The 16871-nt window shown below is 41.5% G+C and overlaps 1 protein-coding gene across 9 annotated transcripts in view; it reads right to left on the reverse strand.

Moving 5' to 3' along the window:
• LOC103037471 (ankyrin repeat and SAM domain-containing protein 1A-like) overlaps positions 1 to 16871 on the reverse strand; it is a 97033-nt gene that overhangs the window by 63839 nt on the left and 16323 nt on the right. For 7 of the 9 annotated variants that reach the window (XM_049486488.1, XM_049486485.1, XM_049486487.1 and 4 more), the window contains exons 2-4: positions 10802 to 10882; positions 7762 to 7918; positions 3830 to 3892 (exon numbers count right to left, since the gene is read on the reverse strand). In XM_049486488.1, coding sequence (XP_049342445.1) covers positions 3830 to 3892; positions 7762 to 7918; positions 10802 to 10882 — 301 coding nt within the window. The remainder of the gene's footprint in view (positions 1 to 3829; positions 3893 to 7761; positions 7919 to 10801; positions 10883 to 16871) is intronic. The other 2 variants (XM_049486492.1, XM_049486489.1) reach the window with 1 other exon arrangement.

Below are 16871 nucleotides of genomic sequence, written 5' to 3' on the forward strand. Positions count from 1 at the left end.
GTATACAATGCTCTCCATAATGTCTGAGACAGGGAAACTCTGTACCTGCCTGATTAACAGTTATTATGGTCTGTATTTAGGGGAGGGGCAATAATTCTATAGAAAAAGCTCACTGGAGTCACTTAACCATTTTAACCTTTTAGTTTCTGACCCCCTTCAGAAAGCGTGTTACTGAGTTTACCATTTCTCTCATCATATCTGCCTTTTATTTGATTTTTCTTATTATTTTTTGTTCATCTTAGTTCACTATTACTCATATTATCATCGTCTCCCTTTATTTTACCATTTACTTTTATTATAATGTATTTATTTTATGAATTATTATTTACTTTTAATGTTTAATTTACTATTTTATACACATTTTATTTAAACTATATTAAATGTATTTATTACAATGTATTAAAAACAATTTTTCATTTTATCCTTATTAATTCTAATTTCTTACTTTATGTTAAAATCTCTTTTAAATTGTAAATACTCTGCACTGGAAACTGATAGATTAATTTAATAATGATGATTTGATTTTTAAGTACATTTTCAATATTTCAATATCAATATATTTTAGAACCTACCAGAGACCCGCACTAGCCCAACAGCTACATGCTAATATTCTGAGCTTCATAACTGAAGAGAAATATAATATTCATATCATATCAACCAGCATAACTCAGCGAGTAATCCAGCTCAGAAAAACAGCTAGCATCACGGCTAACACACTACAAGACTGACGATTCCGGCTGTTAGCATAGCAGCTAACCCAATCCAACACTGCTGAGACTTAGCTGTTAGCATCGCAGCTACACTGCTATTCTAGACTTCATAACACAAGTTCATCCAGACGCTAGGTGTGTAGTGAGTGTGTGTGTAGTGTGTGTGTGTGTGTAGAGGGACGACGCTACGCTAATCTACAGGGCTGCTAAGTGGTTGACCAGGTATTCCAGGGGGATGTGAGAGACTCGCCTCATAAAGCTACTTTTACTTTTTACTCACTCTACTCTCTCTCACTCTTTTACTTTTTACTCACTCTACTCTCTCTCTCTCACTCTTTCACTTTCCACTCACTCTACTCTCTCTCACTTCACTTACTCTACTCTCTCTTTCACTTTTTTACTCACTCTACATTCTCTCACTCTCTCACTTCACTCACTCTACTCTCTCTCACTCTTTCACTTTTCACTTACTCTAATCACTTTCTCTCACTTTTTCCACGTTTCACTCTTAGTCACTTTTTCACTCGCCACTCATTTTTTTTTCACTCTTTTCTTCTCTCTCTTTTGGCCACTTGCCCACTCAAGCATGACATGGTTACCATAGCTACACCCTACCTCTCTCTCTCTCTCTCTCTCACACACACACACACACTCACACACTCAGACGGTGATCTAAAGAGACGAGAACACTGAAAAGCTTCCTGCTGCTGGGAGCATGTGTGTGTGTGTATAGTGTGTGTGTGTATAGTGTGTGTGTGTATAGTGTGTGTGTGTGTATAGTGTGTGTGTGTATAGTGTGTGTGTGTGTAAGGTGTGTGTGTAAGGTGTGTGTGTATAGTGTGTGTGTGTGAATGTGTACAGTGTGTGTGTGTATAGTGTGTGTGTACGATGTGTGTGTGTGTGTGTGTGTGTGTACGATGTGTGTGTGTGTGTGTGTACGATGTGTGTGTGTGTGTGTGTGTGTACGATGTGTGTGTGTGTGTGTGTGTGTACGATGTGTGTGTGTGTGTGTACGATGTGTGTGTGTGTGTGTGTGTGTGTACGATGTGTGTGTGTGTGTGTGTGTGTGTGTGTACGATGTGTGTGTGTGTGTGTGTGTGTGTACGATGTGTGTGTGTGTGTGTGTGTGTACGATGTGTGTGTGTGTGTGTACGATGTGTGTGTGTGTGTGTGTGTGTGTACGATGTGTGTGTGTGTGTGTGTGTACGATGTGTGTGTGTGTGTGTGTGTGTGTGTGTACGATGTGTGTGTGTGTGTGTGTGTGTACGATGTGTGTGTGTGTGTGTACGATGTGTGTGTGTGTGTGTGTGTGTGTACGATGTGTGTGTGTGTGTGTGTGTACGATGTGTGTGTGTGTGTGTGTGTGTGTGTGTACGATGTGTGTGTGTGTGTGTGTGTGTACGATGTGTGTGTGTGTACAATGTGTGTGTGTGTGTGTACAATGTGTATGTGTGTGTGTGTGTACGATGTGTGTGTGTGTGTGTGTGTGTACGATGTGTATGTGTGTGTGTGTGTACGATGTGTGTGTGTGTGTGTACGATGTGTGTGTGTGTGTGTGTACGATGTGTGTGTGTGTGTGTACGATGTGTATGTGTGTGTGTGTGTACGATGTGTGTGTGTGTGTGTGTACGATGTGTGTGTGTGTGTGTACGATGTGTATGTGTGTGTGTGTGTACGATGTGTGTGTGTGTGTGTGTACGATGTGTGTGTGTGTGTGTGTACGATGTGTGTGTGTGTGTGTGTGTACGATGTGTTACTGTATACTCCAACAGACTCACAAGTGAATCATTCACAATGAATACTGAATCATTTATAATAGATACTGAATCCATTATTCAAATCAGACACTCAATTATTCCTTATAAGCACTGCAGAATGAATTCATAGTGGATACATAATCAGTGATATTACATACTGAATCATTCTAACTGGACACTGAATCAATAAAAGTTGAGAATGCACAGTTCACACTGAAAACTGAATCATTCAACCTGAACTGTGAATAATTCATAATAGAAACAGTACAGTACACACAGAAAAAAATCATACTGGATACTAAATCATTCAGAGCAGAAACTGAATCAATCACGAATCACTGAATCAGCAGCTTCACTGAAATACTGATTCTTTATATTAGATACTGAATCATTTACAGCAGGTGCTGAATATTCCATAGTAGAAACTGAATCATTCATACTGCATAATGAATAATTCATAATGGATAGTGAACAAGTCATAATGGTTACTGAATAAATCATACTGGAGAGTGAATAAGTCATAGTGGTTATTAAATAATTCTTACTTGATAGTAAATAGTTCATAGTGGATAGTGAATAACCCATAGTGGATAGTGAATCAGTCATATTGGATATTAAATCATTCATAGTGGATAGTGAATAATTCATACTGGACACTAAATCATTTACAGCAGATACCTAAACATAAGTTCTGAATCATATATCGTTACTAATGCTGGTTAATTCATACTGGATATAAAATGAAAAGCAATAGAAAGTGAGTAGAAATGTAATCGATTAGGGTCCCCAGCTCTTTCTCTCTCACTCTCTCTCTATTTCTCTTATACCCTTTCTCTAGCTCTCTCTCTCTTTCACTCACTCTCACTCACTCTACCCGTCTCTCTTTCTCTCTCTCTCGATCTCTCTATTTCCTTTACTCACTCTATCCGTCTCTAGCTCTCTCACTCTCATTCACACTATCCATCTCACTCTCACACTCTCTCTTTAGCTCTCTCTCTTTCACTCACTCTCACTCAATTCTTCTCTCTTTCTCACTCACTCTATCTGTCTCTCTTTCACTCGCTCTCTCTATTCCTCTCAGACCCTTTCTCTAGCTCGCTCACTCTATCCGTCTCTCTCACACTCTTTCTCCAGCTCTCTCTCTTTCACTGTCACTCTTTTATTTTTCTTTCACTCGGTCTCACTCTCTTTATCCCTCTCTCTCTCACTCCCTTTCACTCGCTCACTTGCTCTTTCTATTTCCCACACCCTTTTTCTAGCTCACTCTGTCCATATCTCTCTCTCTCTCTGTGTTGGGGTGGTGGGCAGCAGGGTGGTGCGGGTGGGTGGGTGGGTGGGGGTGAGGTGGTGTTGGGTACACACCTTGGCATTAATATAGGGATCAAACGGCCCACAGCGTTTGAACTCTCGGAGGTCGAGAGAAGTCTGGGGAAGAAAAGAAAAGAAAAGGATGGAGATGGACTCAGTGTGCATCACACACACACACACTCACACACACACTCACACACACTCACACACACTCACACACACTCACACACACTCACACACACTCACACACACTCACACACAGGGTTAATGAACATGGCATGATGAAACAGGCACAGAAATGGCTAGAAATGAAATGAAGTGCATTTTATTATAATAATAATAATAAAATTATTATTATTATTATTATTATTATTATTATTACACTGCACAAAATAAAACTCAAAATGCAAATGTCCAATTAGTGCTACTATTCCTGTCCACAACACGTTCACTTCATTTGAGGTCATTTCAAATAAAACAAGTGGAGAAAAATAAAATAATGAGAACAGAGCGCAGAGCTCCGGACGCTTCAGCAGAAACGCTGATCAGAGAGACGCTTCATTAGTCTGTTAGTTACGCAAACGCTTCAGCTGAGCTCTGCTTACTCTCAATAATAAACCCAGACTAAAACAGAAATATCAGAATTACAGAAGCAGGAGGAGATAAGGATCATGTGGGAGGAGAGGAGAGGAGAGGGGGTACGGTTTGGAGCTGGGTACAGGGTTTGTGTAGGGAAGTGTAAAAACTGCAGTTTTAAAAGGTAATAATGTTTATTAGTTTGTGTTTTGTGCCACAGCAGCAACATCTTGGCTTTTTAACATTTATGGCATCGACATGTTCATCACTCGAGCATCACAGACCTAAAATCAGCTTCTGCTTTTAGGGGGACTTTCAGTAAATTAAGTATTTTATCTGCTGGAATCTTTTCAAACAGTTATTTCACATTTTAAACCCTATAAAAGTTATTTCTGGTGGTTAAAAGTGTGACTTCAGGGGGCGCCGAGTGGTCCAGCGGTCTAAAGCGCTGCCACTATGAGCGGGAGGTCGCAGGTTTGAATCCCGCTCATGCAGCTTTGCCATCAAGCTGCCGGCGCTCAGAGGGAGCAAAATTGGCTCTGCTCCCTCCGGCTGGGTAGATGGCGCTCTCTCCCCATCACACTTAAGGTGGCGCAGGGCAGCACGAGGCGTCTGTGAGCAGATGTATCGGAACCTAGCCGCTGTGCTTTCCTCCGAGCGCGCTGTGATGCTGCTCAGGCAGTGATTCATCAGCAGCAGCTCGAAAAAAGGGGTGATTGACTTCACACGTGTCGGAGGAGGCGTGTGCTCGTCTGCATCCTCCAAGAGTCACGGGCGCCACCGGTGATGGGGACACACAAAGGGGTGGGACAATTGGACATCCAAAATTGGGAGAAAATGGGGAAAATTTCACTCAATCATTTTAAACTTCAGGTCTGAAAGGGTTAAGAGACGCTATAAGAAACTTCGGTAACACTTCCTATGAACCCCGTATAGTATTCATAATGTATTATATATTTCACAAGCATTATACCTTATAATGACTGTAATAAGCCTGTATAATTGCTCATAAGTACTTAAAGCGACACTCATAACACATTATACAATTATACACTTTTTTTTTTACTGTTTTTAAATTTTGGTTTGTTTTACCTATTAGTTTTTTTTTTTTACACTTCTTTTATTGTTTTTAGTTATTGTTTATTTATATTTTACTCTTTTATGTTATTAATTTCATTTATTCATGTGTAGTTGCATTTTAATATTTTTATTACCTTTACCTTTTTACATATGATTTTATGATTCCTACTCTTACATTCTTTTTTATCTTGTTTGTTTTATATCTTTTTTATATCTTATCTTATTAAAATGCTGTTTTTTTTTCTTTATTTAATTCATTAAAATTGTCAATACCATCCCTATGTAATTGCTCAGGAGGGCCACACTCAATGTACTGTATATAAGGCTTTATAATGTGTTACGCACTTATATAAAAGCTTAATTTGAGAAATCATCTTTGCATATTATAATGCATTATACCAACATATATCTGTGTTATGGTGCATTACAACAATACAATGTACAATGTTCTTATGAATAGATCTTATAAGGCATTATAAGCCTTTTCTTTATAAACCATTATACTTAACTTGTAGTTTATAATGTGTTATGAATGTCACTTTAAGTACTCATGAGCTATTATACAGGCTTATTACAGTCATTATATTATGCATGTCATATGTATATATAATACATTATGAATACAGGGTTCATTATTATGTTATTATGAAGTGTCTAATAGCGTATCTTAACCTCTTTTAGACCTGATTTATATTCTAGCGATAGAAAAATGTAGAAATGCTGTTTTCTGCCTGTAATGCACACAGAAGAAGAATCTAAAACTCTAATATAAAGTCCAGCTAAATCCAAATAACTAAAATATTCTTTTTCATTTTTTTTTTTCATTTTTTATATTGGATTTTTTATCTTTTTATGCCACAAACCATTCCTATACAGTAAAATAAACATGATTAAGGTGTCTAAATCACATAGAATGAGAAAAATTCGTTTTTTATTTATTTTTGGGTCTTTTTTTGGTTGTTTTTCAAGCAAAGTGGGCGGGACTAAGCTACTCTTTCATTAGCTTGTAAGCTTATTCATGCTCTATTCCGATGGATAGAAGTGAGTATCTATCAATTTGCGCTATGTGCGATACACGTTTAAAAAAAAGGAAATATATAATGTATATTTTAGGGTTTCAAAGGGTTAAAATACGCCTTATAGTGCGAAAAATACGGTAAACAAGTTGCAATTCTATTTAAAGTGTATGGTATGGTTCTAGGTTGTTGTTATGCTGTTTTAAGTTGTTTTGAGCTGTGCTGTTGCTAGGCGGTTGCTAGGGTGTCCCAGGTGGCTGCTAGGATGTTGATCGCCATGGTAAAGATCAGAGTGGGAACTTGAGAGGAGTGTGTTTTCCGTCCACAGCGACTCGAGAGATAAGATAAGAGACTGATCTGAGAATCCAGCAGAGGAGGAAACTCAAAAACACCAAAACATGCAGTAAAACCAACAACCCACTGCATCCTGAACAGATTCACACACTAATGTACAGTATTTATTACACAATTACTCATTTTACCATCTATTACTTATATTATTATTACTAAACAGATCAGGATTAAAACTAATACACAGATTAAGACTTTTATTTTATTTTATTAATTTACAATATCAGTAACAAATTTGGACACACCTTAAATTTAGTTAACAAAAAAAGTGTTAAACAAACCAGAATATGTTTTATATTTTAGATTCTCTGCTGGATTTTCTCAGTCAGTTTTATGAGGTAGAGTCTCCTGGAATTCAGGCTTTCAGTTAACAGCTGTGCTGAACTCATCAAGAGTTAATTACTTGAATTTCTTGTCTCTTAATAAAGTGTTTGAGAGCATCAGTTAAAGTAAAGTAGTGAAGAGGTAGAGTTACAGGTATACAGTGAATAGTGAATATTTCAGTAATGTTCGAATCCAGATTATGACTAAATAAAAAAAATACTTTAATTAAAAATTAAGATTAGATAATCCGAAGAAGAATTTCAGAAACTTTGAAAGTATCCTCAGATTCATTCACTGCAAAAAACACCAAAAGTATTTTAATGACAGAACTGGCACTCATCAGGAGTTTCCTCTGTTGTACAGGATGAGTTTATCAGAGTTTCCAGCCTCAGAAACCACAAGTTAACAAACAGCTCCCCAGATAAGAGTATCTAAATACTTCACAGAGTATTTTAGTTTGTTTAACACTGTTTTTAAGTTTCTACATGATTCATTATGTGTTCCTTCATAATCTGATAGATCATTAAGCTATTCATTTACAGTGTAGAATATACAGGTACTGTACATTCACCATAATAAAAGTCCCTTTAAGTGTGTGTGTGTATTGTATGTGTGTGTAGTTTGTGTGTGTGTGCTGACCTGCTCGTTGAGTTTAGGGTAGGAGGGGCCGTGGTGGATGAGCAGGCGTACGATTCGCTGATCTCCTTTCCAGGCGGCGAGATGCAGCGGGTAACAGCCCTTACTGTCGGCTACATTCGTCACGGCTTCATTCCTCAACAACACCTCCACCACCTCACTGAGAGAGAGAGAGAGAGAGAGAGAGAGAGAGAGTGGTTGATATGGTGTTGCGAGAGGGTTACACTGATACTATAAAGGGGTTGCTATGGGGTGGTAAGACAGTTATTATTGTATTTTAGTTGGTTACTAGAGTGCTGTGAAACATCTTCAGGTGGTTGACAGGGTGTTGCTAATATTTGCAGCGGCTGCTGCGAGATGGCTACTCTGGTATTTTTGGGGGTAGTTGCTAAGATGTTGCTAGACGCTAGCCTGGTATTTTGGGTAGTTGCTATAGTATCACTATGGTATGTTTGGGTGGTTGTAAAGGTATAACTACATGGCTAGTCTGGTACAGTTGTGGTCAAAAGTTTACATACACTTGTAAAAAAACATAATGTTATGGCTGTCTTGAGTTTTCAATAAGTTCTACAACTCTTATTTTTCTGTGATAGAGTGATCGGAACACATACATGTTTGTCACAAAAAACAGTCATAAAATTTGGTTCTTTCATAAATTTATTATGGGTCTGCTGAAAATGTCACCAAATCTGCTGGGTCAAAAATATACATACAGCAACATTAGTATTTGGTTACATGTCCCTTGGCCATTTTCACGGCAACTAGGCGCTTTTGGTAGCCATCCACAAGCTCCTGGCAAGCTTCAGGTCGAATGTTTGACCACTCTTCTTGACAGAATTGGTGCAGTTCAGCTAAATGTGATGGTTTTCTTGCATGAACCCGTTTCTTTAGCACTGTCCACATGTTCTCAATGGGGTTTAAGTCAGGACTTTGGGAAGGCCATTCTAAAACCTTAATTCTAGCCTGGTTTAGCCATTCCTTTACCACTTTTGATGTGTGTTTTGGGTCATTGTCTTGTTGGAACACCCAACTGCGCCCAAGACCCAACCTTCGGGCTGATGGTTTTAAGTTTTCCTGCAGAATTTGGAGGTAATCCTCCTTCTTCATTATCCCATTTACTTTCTGCAAAGAACCAGTTCCACTGGCAGCAAAACATCCCCAGAGCATAATACTACCACCACCATGCTTGACAGTAGGCATGGTGTTCCTGGGATTAAAGGCCTCACCTTTTCTCCTCCAAACATATTGCTGGGTGTTGTGGCCAAACAGCTCAATTTTTGTTTCGTCTGACCAGAGAACTTTCCTCCAGAAGGTTTTATCTTTGTCCATGTGATCAGCAGCAAACTTCAGCCGAGTCTTAAGGTGCCTTTTCTGGAGCAAGGGCTTCTTTCTTGCACGGCAGCCTCTCAGTCCATGGCGATGTAAAACACGCTTGACTGTGGAGACTGACACCTGTGTTCCATCGGCTTCCAAATCCTTGCAGACCTGCTTCTTGGTGATTCTTGGTTGACTCTTGACCATCCTGACCAATCTCCTCTCGGCAGCATGTGATAGCTTGCGTTTTCTTCCTGATCGTGGCAGTGACACAACTGTTCCATGCACTTTATACTTGCGTATAATTGTCTGCACAGTTGCTCTTGGGACCTGTAGCTGCTTTGAAATGGCTCCAAGTGACTTCCCTGACTTGTTCAAGTCAATAATTCGCTTTTTCAGATCCACACTGAGTTCCTTTGACTTTCCCATTGTAGCTTTTGTAGCTGAGTCTAATCACTGGGTCAAATGAGCCCTATTTAAATGGGCTCATGAGAAGTCAACAGCTGTAGTCAATCAGAATCACTTACAAGAAGTGAAGAGGCCATGACATGAAGCTAATTTGATTGACACAACTCGCTACATCACCAAAATTGACAAATTTTGTTGCTGTATGTATATTTTTGACCCAGCAGATTTGGTGACATTTTCAGCAGACCCATAATAAATTTATGAAAGAACCAAATTTTATGACTGTTTTTTGTGACAAACATGTATGTGTTCCGATCACTCTATCACAGAGAAATAAGAGTTGTAGAACTTATTGAAAACTCAAGACAGCCATAACATTATGTTTTTTTACAAGTGTATGTAAACTTTTGACCACAACTGTATTTTAGGTCATTGCTAGGGTGTTGCTATATGGCTACACTGGTATTTTTGGGTAGTTGCTATAGTATCACTGCGGTATGTTTGGGTGGTTGTAAAGGTATAACTACATGGCTAGTCCGGTATTTTAGGTTATTGCTAGGGTGTTGCTATATGGCTACACTGGTATTTTTGGGTGGTTGCTAAAGTATCACTAGATGCAATCCCGTTATTTGAGGTGGTTGCTAAGGTATCACTAGATGGCTACTCTAGTATTTTAGGTGCTTGCTAGGGTGTTGCTAGATGTCTACACTGGTATTTTTGGGTGGTTTCTAAGGTATAACTAGATGGCTACACTTGTATTTAAGGTCCTTTCTGCGGTGTTGCTAGATGGGTACTGTGGTATTTTTTGGTGGTTCCTAAGGTACCACTAGATGGCTACTCTGGTATTTTAGGTCCTTGTTAGGATGTTGCTACATGGCTAGACTGGCATTTTTGGGTGGTTTCTAAGGTGTCACTAGATGCTATCCTGTTATTTTGGGTGGTTGCTAAGGTATCACTAGATGGTTACGGTGGTATTGTAGATCCTCGCTACGGTGTTGCTATATGGTAACTGCGATATTTTTGGATGGTTGCAAAAGTATCACTAGATGCTATCCCATTATTTTGGGTGGTTGCTAACGTATCACTACATTGCTATTCTGGTATTTTAGTTTCTTGTTAGGGTGTTGCTAAATGGCTATTCTAGTATTTTTGGGTGGTGGCTAAGGTATCATTAGATGCTATCCTGTTTTTTTGGGTGGTTGCTAAGGTATCAGTAGATGGCCACTCTGTGATTTCTTGAAAGGCATGAACTTATGGGAACCAGTAATTTAAATTAAGTGATGATTAAAATAGAAAAAGTGTGCGGCAGGTAAACACTCACCTGTGTCCGTTTAGAGCAGCGTGGTGTAGAGGTGTGTATCCGTTACTGTCCGCACAGTTCACATTAGGACCCCTCCAGATACTGCAGAGACAACACACACAAACACACACACACACACACAGTGTGATTCAGCAGTACAGTACTCAGTGTCTACATTGCTCTTTTACACTCAAGCACATTACAAAGCCACACTCATCCACACACTAGTGAGAAGCAGCAGCCAATAGCGCACAGCGTACTCTCAACCAGAAACAACCACGTCCATCTGGAGGAGGACTGCATCCAGCACTACAGCTCTTAACCAGAACAATTTAGAGTATTACTTTTTGGGCAGTTTAGAGTATCCAATTTACCAGATCTACATGTTTTTGGACTGTGGGAGGAAACCCACACAGACACGGGGAGACAATGGAAACTCCACCCAGATAGGGACTTGAACCAAATACCCAGCGCTGGGAGGTGAACGTGATAAACACTAAACCACAGTGCCACCGTGGGCTGGGCTGGGAGTTTGGGACAGAGGATTGAGACGGGAGTTTAGGCCGAACTGTTGAGTCAGGCCGGGGTTTGGGCACTGGGTTTTGGGACAGGGGTTTGGGCCCTGGGTTTGGGACGGGGATTTGGGGACAGGGGGGTTTGGGCCGGTGGGGTTTGGGACAGGGGGTTTGGGACAGGGGGTTTGGGCTGGACTGGGAGTCGGATCAGAGGAAACAGCAGTAAGAGGGAATTGTGTGATTTCTCCTAGATGACATCATCCTCCACCCCCCCACCTCCTCCTTAACCCGGGCTGTAGCACCACCATGACAACAGGCTGGAGGATGCAGATGATGCAGTGTGTGTGTGTGTGTGTGTGTGTGTGTGTGTGCGTGTGTGTGCTGAGCTCAGTAATGAGCTGAATAGCTCACTCTGATATTACTCACACAGAAAGAGAGAGAGAGAGAGAATTTAATATTGATTTTCTAAAATAATATTTAGGTAATTCAGAATGCTTCTCTTTAAACCCAGTTAAATATTCATTCATTTATTTATTTATTAATTTCTCTTCACCCATTTAACCCCGTCGCCTGAGGACAATTTCAAACATTCCGGACAGCGCCATTCAGCTAGCCGGGCTAACCGCGTTCAGAGCGGATAGGAGCGCGGCTCTATCCGGGAAGACCCGCGGTGGAGGCGTGTGTGTTTACATCAAGACGGAATGGTGTAACAACGCTGTGACTTTCGCCAAACACTGCTCTCCGCTGGTGGAGTTCCTGATAGTCAAGTGCAGACCTTTTTATTTAGTTCGGGAGTTCTCCGCCCTGCTAATAGCTGCTGTCTACATCCCACCCAGCGCTAGCATTGGTGCTAATGCTAAAGAGGCTCTGTGTGAACTCTATCGGACTATCAGCGATCTGCAGAACAAACACCCAGACGGACTGTTTATTATCGCCGGAGATTTCAACCACGCAAATCTCAAGTCAGTGCTCCCTAAATTCCATCAACATGTGAACTTTGCAACGAGAGGAGCGAGCGTGCTGGATCTTGTTTACACAAACATCCCCAGCGCGTACCGGGCGGAGCCCCGCCCCCACCTCGCTTTCTCGGACCACAAGTGTGTTTGGCTGACACCAACATACACACCACTCATCAGACGCTCCAGACCAGTTCAGAAGCAGGTGAAAACCTGGCCGGCAGGCTCCATCTCTGCCCTTCAGGACTGTTTTGAGTGCACTGCATGGGACATGTTTAGGGAGGCTGCTACTGAAGGCGATTCTGTTGATTTGGAGGAGTATGCAGCATCAGTCACTGGCTACATCAGCAAGTGTATTGATGATGTCACTGTCTCCAAGACCATCACCACACGCCCAAACCAGAAGCCTTGGATGACTGCTGAGGTACGTGCGCTGCTGGGGACCCGCGACTCGGCCTTCAGAGTGGGTGACAAGGTGGCCCTGAGGAAAGCGAGAGCCGACCTGTCAAGAGCCATCAGAGAGGCAAAGCGAGCACACGCCCAGAGAATCCACAGCCACTTCAAGGACACGGGTGACGCGCGGCGTATGTGGCAGGGCATCCAGGCAATCATCCACTACAGGACAATGCCACCGTCCTGTGAACTTGATGCCTCCCTCCCTGATGCCCTGAACAACTTTTATGCACGGTTTGTGGCACAAAACAACACGATGGCGAGAAAGACCATGCCCAAGTCGGACGAGCAGGTGTTGTGCCTGACTGCAGTGGACGTGAGGAACACTCTGCGCAGAGTCAACCCACGGAAAGCTGCAGGACCAGACAACATCCCCGGCAGAGTGCTCAGGGAGTGTGCAGACCAGCTGACAGATGTTCTCACGGACATCTTCAACATCTCCCTGTGCAGCGCCACTGTCCCAACGTGCCTCAAGTCCACCACCATCGTCCCCGTGCCGAAGAAGTCCACAGTGTCCTGCCTCAATGACTACCGTCCCGTTGCACTTACACCCATCATCATGAAGTGCTTCGAGAGGCTAGTCATGAGGAACATCAAGACACAACTGCCCTCTTCACTGGACCCCCTGCAGTTTGCGTATCGTCCCAATCGCTCCATGGACGATGCCATCACCACCACCCTTCATCTCTCCCTCACCCACCTGGAGAAGAAGGACACTTACGTCAGAATGCTGTTTATAGACTTCAGTTCAGCATTCAACACCATCATCCCACAGAACCTCATCAGGAAGCTAAGCTCGCTTGGCCTCAACACCCCCCTCTGCAACTGGATCCTGGACTTTCTGACGGGGAGACCCCAGTCAGTCCGGTTCGGGGGCAGCACCTCCAGCTCCATCACACTGAACACTGGGGCCCCCCAGGGCAGTGTCCTGAGTCCTCTGCTGTGCACCCTGCTGACTCATGACTGTGCTGCAAAACACAGTTCTAACAGCTTTATCAAGTTCGCCGATGATACAACCGTGCTGGGTCTCATCACCAAAGGCGACGAGTCAGCATACAGAGAGGAGGTGCAGCGGCTGACAGACTGGTGTACAGTCAACAACCTTCACCTGAATGTGGACAAGACAAAGGAAATGGTTGTTGACTTCAGGAGAGCACAACACACCCACTCTCCACTCAACATCGACGGGTCCTCTGTGGAGATTGTTAAGAGCACCAAGTTCCTTGGTGTCCACTTAGCAGATAACCTCACCTGGACCCTGAACACCAGCTCTACAGCCAAGAAAGCCCAGCAGCGTCTCTACTTCCTCCGGAAGCTGAGAAAGGCCCGTCTCCCTCCACCCATCCTCACACTCTTCTATAGAGGGACCATTGAGAGCATCCTGAGCAGCTGCATCACTGCCTGGTTTGGGACCTGCACCGTCTCTGACCGCAAGACCCTCCAGCGTATTGTGAGGACAGCTGAGAGGATCATCGGCGTCTCTCTCCCCTCCATCACGGACATTTACACCACCCGCAGCATCCGCAAAGCAACCAGCATTGTGAATGACCCCACCCATCCCTCGAACTGTTCTCCCTCCTGCCTTCGGGAAGAAGGTACCGCAGCATCCGGTCCAGCACGACCAGATTCTGCAACAGCTTCTACCCCCAAGCCATCAGACTCCTCAACTGCAGAGACTGAACTGATGGTTTTTCTGTACATGCACACACACTCTTACCCCACTTACCCCAGAAAATGGAAAACACTAAAAACCCTACTACCTCACTGGACTCTATTGCACACTGTGTAATAGAGGTAATTACTACCTCACTGGTCTTTTTTGCACACTGCAAAATTTGCACACTGTCTTGTTATTTATTATTCTTTGTCTGTATTGTGTTGTATTGTCTGTCTGCACTTTTGTACTGTTGCACTATTGTTCTGTCTACACTGTGTTTATGTGCACCATGGTCCCTGGAGGAACGTTGTTCCGTTTCACTGTGTACTCTGTATATAGCTGAAATGAAAATAAAAACCACTTTGACTTTGACACCTCCAATTTACCTGATGAATTGGGAAAACCTGGATGAAACAGTCAGATATGAGAAAAATCTTCAAACTCCTCAGAAAGACTCTGATCAGCCCAGCCTGGATCAAACCCACTACCCTCTATAACAATCTAACATACTATAACCTACTGTACACTGATATCATTATATATAACCTGATAATACCTCATAACACCTGATATAACCTACCAACCTTATATATTTCTAGTTATAACCACTTATAATCTCATATAAAATAAAACCTGATATTCTAATAATCTATCTGTTGATATAATAGAATAACCTGATGCGTATTAGAAGCTAACATAATCTGACATATCATTCTTACCCAATATAATATACACAATATATCACACATGTATAACCTGTTATTACCCAATGTAACCTGCTGTAACCTGTTAAAACATGTCATGACCTGATATGACTTGTTATTACCCGATGTAAACTGCTGTAATCTTATATAACCTGTCACTGTCTGTTATAACCTGCTGTAACCCTGTTATAATCGGTCAATATCTGGTACAACCTGCTTTACCTTGATGTAACCTGCTGTAACCTGACATAAACTTTCAGTACCTGCTATAATCTCCTATTACCTGTTATAACCCGACATAACCTGTCACTGTCTGTTATAACCTGCTGTAACCTGTTATAATCAGTCAATATCTGGTAGAACATGACGTACCCTGATGTAACCCACTGATATAAACTGCTGGTACCTGCTATAAACTGTTACTACCTGTTATAACCTGATATAACCTGTCACTGTCTCTTATAACCCTGTCACTGTCTGTTATAACCTGCTGTAACCTGTTATGACCTGTTATTACCCGATGTAACCTGATACAGCGTGTCAGTACCTGCTATTACCTGTTATAACCTAATATGACCTGCTGTGACCTGTTATAAGCCGTTATAAGCTGTTGTTATAAATGAGGGGAAATGTGATAAAAGTTCAGCAGATTTTAGAGGTTTATTCTGAGACACGCTCACTCACACTCGACCCGAAACAACCTCAAACACAGCAAAAACACAGTGTGTGAGTGTGTATAGAGTGTGTGTGTGTGAGTAATAAGCAGGCAGTAAAGGAGACAGTAATCTCTAATTTCCCGCTGGAGGAAGTGTCCGTCTGTCGGACGCTGCAGGATTTCAGAACCACGAAACACCAGAAAACAACCATTAATATACCAAAAATGACCATTTATGGCCTTCTTTAAAATAAAAAATAAATAAACATTTGCTTGAAGACTAAATTTTGAATATTGAACACATTTTCTTGACTGATTTTCATTCTATTATCCACATATACCTCAGCAGTGCTATTCTAGTCATAGATTTACCTCAGTAGTGCTATTCTAATCATACATTTACCTCAGCAATGCTATTCTAGTCATAGATTTACCTCAGCAGTGCTATTCTAATCATACATTTACCTCAGCAATGCTATTTTAATCATAAATTTACCTCAGTAGTACTATTCTAACCAAACATTTGCTTTAGCAGTGCTACTCTAATCTTAAGCTTACCTCAGCAGTGCTATACTATTAATACATTCATCTCAGAAGTGTTGTTCTAATCCTAAATTGACCTCAGCATTGCTATTCTATTCATTTATTTACCTCAGCAGTGCTATTCTAATCCAAAATTACCTCAACAGTGCTATTATAATCAAACATTTATCTCAGTATAAACCTAAACGTACCAAAGCAGTGCTATTCTAACCAAGCATTCACCTTATGCTAATCATAAACTTACCTAAGCAGTGCAATTTAAATCATTAAATCTACCTCAGTGTAACTGTGCAACTTAAGTAGTTATTATTGCTAACTTGGAATTTACATTTAAAAAATGCAGTCAGTCTTCTGGTAAACAAACAGATGCTAAGGCTAATTTAGCTCAGCTAATGTTGCTATCCTAGTTCTGTACAGCTCATTTACAAACAAACACTGAAATAGTTTATTTTCCAACATTTTTGGCTGAATATTTTTATTTGTCTGATATTTGGTGGAGGACTGAGGGCGTTAGGGAATCTCCGGCAGGAAGAGGCAGCGGATCTCTGGACCAATCAGAACCTCAGAGATTATCATAACCAGCCAAACAGGAATAATCTGCAGCGCTG

Source organism: Astyanax mexicanus, chromosome 13, assembly GCF_023375975.1.
Source record: "Astyanax mexicanus isolate ESR-SI-001 chromosome 13, AstMex3_surface, whole genome shotgun sequence".
Taxonomy (NCBI): Eukaryota; Metazoa; Chordata; class Actinopteri; order Characiformes; family Acestrorhamphidae; genus Astyanax; species Astyanax mexicanus.